The sequence below is a fragment of the Parasteatoda tepidariorum genome, chromosome 10 (genome assembly GCF_043381705.1).
Source record: "Parasteatoda tepidariorum isolate YZ-2023 chromosome 10, CAS_Ptep_4.0, whole genome shotgun sequence".
Classification (NCBI taxonomy): domain Eukaryota; kingdom Metazoa; phylum Arthropoda; class Arachnida; order Araneae; family Theridiidae; genus Parasteatoda; species Parasteatoda tepidariorum.
Window position 1 is genome coordinate 68,643,169 of NC_092213.1, and position 8,233 is coordinate 68,651,401.

General features: G+C 31.5%; 1 protein-coding gene across 4 annotated transcripts in view; it reads left to right on the forward strand.

Annotated features, from left to right (window-relative positions):
- Window positions 1-8,233, forward strand: part of LOC107447662 (alkaline phosphatase) — a 56,177-nt gene that overhangs the window by 34,475 nt on the left and 13,469 nt on the right. For 2 of the 4 annotated variants that reach the window (XM_071186373.1, XM_071186372.1), the window contains exons 3-4: window positions 391-614; window positions 5,376-5,550. The exons of the other annotated variants lie outside the window; for them this stretch is intronic. In XM_071186373.1, coding sequence (XP_071042474.1) covers window positions 391-614; window positions 5,376-5,550 — 399 coding nt within the window. The remainder of the gene's footprint in view (window positions 1-390; window positions 615-5,375; window positions 5,551-8,233) is intronic. 4 annotated transcript variants of the gene reach the window in all.

Genomic DNA, 8,233 nt, shown 5'->3' on the forward strand with positions numbered 1-8,233 from the left:
AAAGAATTATTTTGATTACCAGTTTTATCGATTTACCCTGATTGATACGGTTTCATACTGGCACGTATTTGTGAAAGTCGGCGCTATAGGGTTAGAGAATTCAGGAAAAAAGGGATTGTACTTTTTATACATAAAATCCTTACAACTTCCAAAATATTTGAACTGAAAGTTGGGTTTTGATCTCACTCGATTCAGCGTAAACCTATGAAAAATAAAAAGCTCAGTTGTCCCGATAACAATGATTATATTTCCTTATGTCTTCTTTTCCGAAGAAGTTGAGTATAATATGCCAGTTCATACAGTTTTTTACCTCTAATAAATTAAAGGTATTTATTAGGATACAGCTGAGGATTTTAGTTGTTATTCTGCTAATTACTGTAATATTTTCAGGTGATCCAGAATTATTTAATGAAAAAGCCCAACTAGTATTGCAGCGCACACTAAGAAGAAAAACGAACAGTAATGTTGCTAAAAATATAGTATTAATTGTGGGAGATGGAATGAACTTGGCAACAATAGCAGCGGCTAGGATATTGAAAGGTCAAAAGGCAGGTCGAAGTGGCGTAGGGGAGGAGATGATCTATGAAGCTTTTCCTAATGTTGGACTTGCTAGGGTATGTACTTTTCAATTAACATGAGTTAATTTCTGTATATTAACACTTTAACTCTCAAAGAAAACTTCACTATTTATTATTTTTGCTCAGAAATTTTTCCACCAAATTTTCGAGGAAAAAAAATTGCAGATACGGTGTTAATCTACAGCGTTTGCTGCAATACTGAAAGATTTCTGCTACCATTATATCCACTAAAATAAATAGTTCAGAAAATACGGATCATGGGTTAGAGTCCCCTTGCCGTCAGGCTAACCACGGGAGGTTTTCCTTTCCATGTAACGCAAATGTGGGTTGGTTCCATCGAAAAGTCTTCCACGAAGGCAAATTTCTCCCAAAACTTGATCCAGGAGGTTCCTTGTCTTCTAGATTGGGTTCGAAATTGCAAGGCTATGGAGTTGAACATTAGTAGTATTAAACCCAAAAATTAGATCGGCTGTTTAACGACGGTCATAAAAAAAATATTAATCTGAACGAGCAATGTCGAAAAGCAATTGTCAACTACAGCAAATATTCAAAATTTTTATCGCCTGTTAGTTTAACCACGAGTTCATCTCATCTCTTATAGTCCGGTAAAAATTTAAAAAGAGTTAGAAAAATTACTTTAACCCTTGCGGGACAGTGTGGCAACAACTTTGTACTTGAACTAGAGTAGGTTTCAGAGTGCCTGTCCGCGAAGCCCGTGGGCGACTGGAATAATATCTATGGTTGGAGGCAACAACTACATAGCAGCCTTTTTTTCATATTCTAGTTAAAGCTCTTTGTAGTGGTAGCGATATAACAATTAAAAACAGAAATTGTTTGAAAATTAGCATTCAAATTACAAAGATTTCCCGCCAAAATAAAAAAAAATAATACAAACTTCTAAAGATGTAAGTATATGCTTTTAAAGATAAAAGTGGCTAATTTTTTTATTTCGTACTTTATTTTATTTGGAGACATAAAATGATAGCAAGTATTAGACATAAAATGATAGCGGTATTTAATATTTATAGTGGTAGTTACGCCACAGACTCATTTCCCAGATAATCAAAACCATAGACCTGACGTTCTTGACTTAGCCATTTCAAATGCCGAGATCCCAATAGTACTAATAGTCTGTGTACTAAATGAACTGTTTTCTGATCATCTCCCAAATTTTTTCACAATCGGCACCTACTCAGCATAGGAAAAGAGGAAAATTTCAGAAATATAATGGCGATCATACCGTAATATCTTGCAGAGCGATGAATAAATTAATGTCACTGATGAACTTAGCAACCTAACTCTAATTAATATCTGCATTTCAGATCTTCGGTCTATAATTATGGAAGTCTATAATAAAACAACAATTACTTTTGTTTAATTTCATATTTTCTCAAACTTCCAACAAGCATCAAAAATTTAATCCTTAACAGAATGTAAACGTAGAAAGAATTGTCAGACGACAGAAATCCAAAAGATCAAATTGAAGTAGAACAACTCAATAAACTAATTAAAAAGAGTTGCAAGAATTTAAGACATGAACAATAGGAACATAAAATCTAATCATTCGAATTTAAAATAAATCATTTTGACAAATAACGAGAGTTCTAAAACATTCGCTTCAAGTTAGTAAATCAATAGTAGAAAAAATGGCTTTATTTACACAGACAATAAAAGAGTGAAACATTTGATTACACGTCAATCTTTACACATTTCACGTAAAAATTTATTTTTATATTTAAAGTGGTAGTAAATACATACTATATTTTTCTTTTATAAACTTATTTTTAAATGATTTTGATCACCACTAATTCTTAAAAAAATTAAGCATATACGTTAATATTCGTTACTATCACTGTTGCCAGTTAAAGTGTTTTAAAATATAACGCACTCTTTAGCTTACATTAGTAATTCTAAATCTATTTTACTACCACTGGGAAAAAACATAATGGAACGGATCAAAAGTTGTCAGGTATGTATTTGTACACTCCATGGAGGAACAATTAAAAAAAATAGTTAAAGAATCTTTTAATGATTTTCTTTAAAAACACCAAAGCGTATTAATATCAAATCATGCTTCGGATAATAAAAAAAATATTACAAAATTGAAACCCCGTAAGGAGTCTGGCTGATATATGCTAAAATCATATCGCATAGAGCTCAAGTAAAAATTTTCACTTAGAGTTCATTATTTATAGTCGCAGTTGCTAATGGCTCATTTGAAATACAGGGTGTTCCAAAATTATCTTTACAACTTCAAAAATTCATAACTTCGAACATAAACAAGATATTTATATTCTGTCTTTTGCATGTATTACTGCAACTAATAAAGTTTTTTTTTTCAATAGACTGAAAAGTTTTAAGTGAGGATGTGGACACCGCAACAGAAAGCTCAATGCGTCTCATGGCCGTATTCGCTCCACATTTTCTGGACTTGTGCTGAGTCGTCCGGCTCCACTTTTATGCAATACTTATCCGGTGCTCATGAAGCTTGTGTGCCACGCACGGATGGAGGGTCTGGATGGTGGGTCTCTTTGGAAATTTGTCCTGAAGTTCCGTTGAACCTGTGTATCTGATTTCGTCTCTATGAACCATGAGACGCATTGAGCTTTCTGTTGTGGTGTCCACATCCTCACTTATAACTTTTCAGCCTATTGAAAAAAAACTTTATTAGTTGCAGTAATACATGCAAAAGACAGAATAAAAATATCTTGTTTATGTTCGAAGTTATGAATTTTTGAAGTTGTAAAGATAATTTTGGAACACCCTGTATATTCAACGAAAACTTACTTCTCCGGATATAGGTTGAAGTAATAATTAGAGATTTTAATTTAATTCTATCAAAATTGTTAACTTTCAGATTTAGTTTAAAAATTAAACCATAGAATTGCCACAGGCGACTATATATGCAAAAAGTTGTGACAAATAAAATTCAAAACTTTAATTAAAAAAATTAAATTAGCAACTTTTTCTTGTAAAATACTTTCAGTTTACTATTGAAAGTAAATGCGAAGAATGCTAGATATTGATGTTAACTCGGTATTTGTCGTGATGCGCTGTACTAAAATGTCATGAAAATTAATTATATTATGCTGATTTAATGCTAAAAGGTTTTTGCTTTAAATATAAATTTTTTGAAATGTAAGTCCTATTAGTATGTCCCAGTGGTAAATAAATAAGGAAATAATAAATTTTAAAAAAATGAATTCAGTTTTTACCACTTTTAACAAGTATAGTCTTCTGTTGCATCCCTGACACCGCAAAAAAATCATGAATGGGTAATCAGAATATTTTGTTTGATCTAAATGTGGGAGAAAAGTTTTATTTCTTATAGACATGATTGACAAACATTACAACACATTATTGAAAATGGCCTATATATAAAAAACAACTACACTGAAAATTGTGGTATACTCAAACTTGATATTGCTTTCTGTCGTCTACCACTTTATTTTTTTTTCAAAAGAAAAAAAACTTTCTACTTTCATTCTTATCTAAATCAATCTTATTACTGTTTTAATATACTATTATGAAAGACAGATCTACCTTATTCTAAAACCCTAGATTACAAAGTTCTACGTATTCAGGGCTTTATCTTGTTCCTGAGAATAAAAATCTAATAATGAAAATTTTGACCTATTTTCTTTTTTGAAACCGTCCTTTTAAAATGATGCAAGGCACAAACCGGTGAAGCAAATAACTCATTTGAAAATTTCGCCAACAATTAAAATTTAACATCATAATTATGAGTGTTATATATATGAGTGTTTGGTAGGAGGTTGGGCCCATATACAAGAAGTCGTGAGTTCGATCCCCGCCGACCGAATACCCTCGTTAGCTAAAATGGTGACCGGTGCATGCTAAATCTGCTGGGAACACAAAGAGCTCCAAGTTCTCATAACAAATCAATAACTCTGGGGGTACTGGATAGGAGATTGATCGTACTCAGGTTCAAGTCAAAATTACGATCAGCGGATGGATGAATTGTGTTTGAATGCGTCCTCCCTGTAAAACGGACTGTGACGTATGCGAGAAACAGAAATCAAATTCTTGACCATAGATGTCGCCATAGGAAAACAAGAAGCGCAGACTTCTTGCGTTAAAATAGGTTTGTCGGTAGTGACAAGACAACAACCTTTCAAGAGCTAAAAATATTTCAAATTCTAAGTAGACGTATGCCATTGTCTGCTTATACCGTACGTAGACTTATACTAATGTATTTGCAGTATTCTGCTGCTTAATATTAAATTGTTTCTAATTCTAAATTAACGTGTGCCACAGATAAGTACTATGCTATGTAACATTAAAATATTTCTAATTCTCAATAGACGTGTGCCACTGATAAGTATTCGGCTGTGTAATACTCAAATATTTCTAATTCTAATTAGACGTGTGCCATCGAAAAATATTCTGCTGCGTAATATTAAAATATTTAAAATTCTAAATAGACCGTGTGCCACAGATAATTAATCTGCTGTGTAGTATTAAAATATTTCTAATTCTCAATAGACGTGTGCCACTGATAAGTATTCGGCTATGTAATACTCAAATATTTCTAATTCTAATTAGACGTGTGCCATCGAAAAGTATTCTGCTGCGTAATATTAAAATATTTAAAATTCTAAATAGGCTGTGTGCCACATATAATTATTCTGCTGTGTAGTATTAAAATATATCTAATTCTAAATAGCCGTGTGCCACTGATAGGTATTATAATAATGATAAGTACTCGTATGATAAGCGTGTGTCACTGATAAGTATTCTGCCGTGTAATATTAAAATATTTCTACTTCTATATAGACGTATGCCACCGATAAGTATGTCCCAGATTCAGCTTCCACAGCAACAGCTTTTCTGTGTGGAGTGAAAACCATATACGAAGGAGTTGCAGTCACTGATAAAGTGAAGCATTCAGACTGTTCAAGCGTACCTGGTACGGAGGTCAGGTGCATTGGAGAATGGGCAATGGCTGAAGGTGAGTATTACTAATATCTCACGTAAATAAATTATATATTGTAAAATAACAGCATGGTTTAGAAGAGATTCCCATTTTTCTAAAAAAATGGATGACCCAATTTTTAAATACTCTTATCAGTAGCGTCTTACTTTTCCAGAGCAATGAATTTTTTTAAAAGTAAACGAGGCATGAACTTTTAAGGAGAATCATTTATGAATTACTAAAAAAATGATTATAAGACAATAAATAAGGAATTATTATTTTAAAATTAGTAAGAACAGAATGGAGGAAGGTTCTAGGAAAGGCTCTGGAACCCAAAGGGCTGTCATGCCAACAGAAGAAGAAGAAAAGTTTGATCTGTCTGGTAATTGAAAACGGCTGGCTATTATAAAAGAAAAGTAATTTGTTATTATGAGTCTGATAATTATGATCATGTACTATTAAATTATTACTATAAATTAATTGATGTATTTATGCTTTAGAATAGCAACTTTTAGAAATGAAATTAGTTAAATTGTAAGTTCTTCGTGTAATTTTATTTTTTCGTAACTTTACTCACAAATCCGCAAGTAAACATAAGGCAGAAAAAAAAACTCTTTTAAAAAAATTTCCAAAACAAGCAACATATCCGATAAAAGGAAGTTGGTCAAAAAACAAGACCCTTAATCTTGTACCACCTCTCGACGAAGTATATGCTCACAGTTCAATTGAGCAATCAGTTACGTTACATTATCCCCATTGTTCAGCGGGAAAACTAAGACTGGAAGTAAATTTTTTAAAAAACAAAAAAACATCCGAAAACCCACCCTCTTCTTTCCACGAACTTTCTACATTTTTAGTAAAAATTTGTCCTACCTGAGTTAATGTTTTAAAGTAGTATTTTTTATTCATTTAAACTTATTTTCCACACCACTACATATAAATGATTTAAAAGTTAATATGCAACGCCATTTTGTTCTAGCTCAAAAAACATCAGATTAGACTGTCATTCACAGAGGCTACCCAGCCACCACTGTAATCTTATACACTAACTTATGGCAAAAGTCCCAGCCATCCAGCCAACTATATAAATCACAGATGAAGTAATGGACACAGGCAATTATATATGCAAAAAGTTGTGACTAATGAAATTCAAATTTTATTAAAGGAGAATATAACAGCAACTTCTTCTTGCAAATTATTTTTAGTTAACCAGTGTATGATAAATTAATAATTTATTGCTTTACGTATGAATAATTTGAAATGTAAGTCCTAGTGGTAGTTACAACTGACTAAATAAGCAATAATGAATTGAGTTTCTACCACTTTTAACAATTATAGTCATCTGTGGCATCTCCGCAAAAAAATGTATATTATTAAAATAAGTTGGTATTACAAATATTTTGTTTAATCTAAATATGGGCGAAAAGTTTCATTTTTTATAGACATGATTGACAAACATTTCATTAGATTTTTGAAAATGGCCATTACTACATTAAACTGGTGGCAACTACATTAAACTAGTGGTACACTTAAACTGGACATTTATTTCTGTTGTCTACTTAATTTTATAAAGAAAAAAAAATTCTATCTTTGCGGGTAGGTACTCTGGTATACCACCTATCAAGTCAAGTCTAAGTCCAGCTCAAAGTGTTAACAAACGTAGCAAAAATTTTGAAAGCTATGGTTTTTATACGCTTACTACTCTATAAAATATTTTACGAAAAGCTTAGCAGTTGCCAGGCTGGGAATAGCTACCACGAGTTTCTGTTCTTAAACTTTAACACGAAAGGAGATTAGATCCTTAACTACCTTAATACTTTAATGCCCGAATTTATGACTCCGATTTTATTACTAGATATCTTCCAACCATTCTTATTTCAACGTAAAGTTTCTGTTCTATATTTAAAGTGGTAATAAATTTCATGTGAAATTTAATTTAATTTACTAAATTTTTGACCACCACTATACATATGCACAAAATAAATAGCTTTATCTAACCTGATATACGAGCACTGAGGATCTTTTTAATAATTCAATGAAATTATTGTTCTAGTAAAATTATACAAAATTAGCTTACCTGCGTTGTTATTACTTTATCATATTAAATATTCAGAGATGCCAACTTGCTCCGGACAGCAAATAAATATTTTAAAGTGGTAGTTTATCTATTGTGATTCTTGGTTTAATAAATTCAATTTATTAGATTTTTATTCGCCACTAATTCGAAATAATTTGTAGACTTATATAATTCACCACTTTACATACCTGCCAACTCTCCCGGATTTCGCCGGAGATTTTATTTTCATATTTAAAGTGGTAGTAAATATATACTTTTTTTTCTTTTATAAATTTAATTTTTAAACGATTTTGATCACCACTATTCTTACAAAAATTAAGCTTATATATTAATATGCGTTACTATCATGGTTGTCAATTTAATTTTTTTCAAATACAACGTATTTGTTTGCTTAAAATTGAAGTTTTAATTCCATTTTAATACCACTGGGAAAAATGATAATGGAAGGGATTAAAAGTTGCCACGTCTGTGAGAGTATTGAGTGAGGTACCTGCCTTGCGCCACTTGACTCTTCATCTAAAAATATTTGCTAAAAGCAACGGAAGTAGGATATGTAGGATCGAGTGATATAAGTAAACAGTACAGTAATATGAAAGATATATACGGAAAAAAAAGGATCCGAATAATAATTGATAAAATACA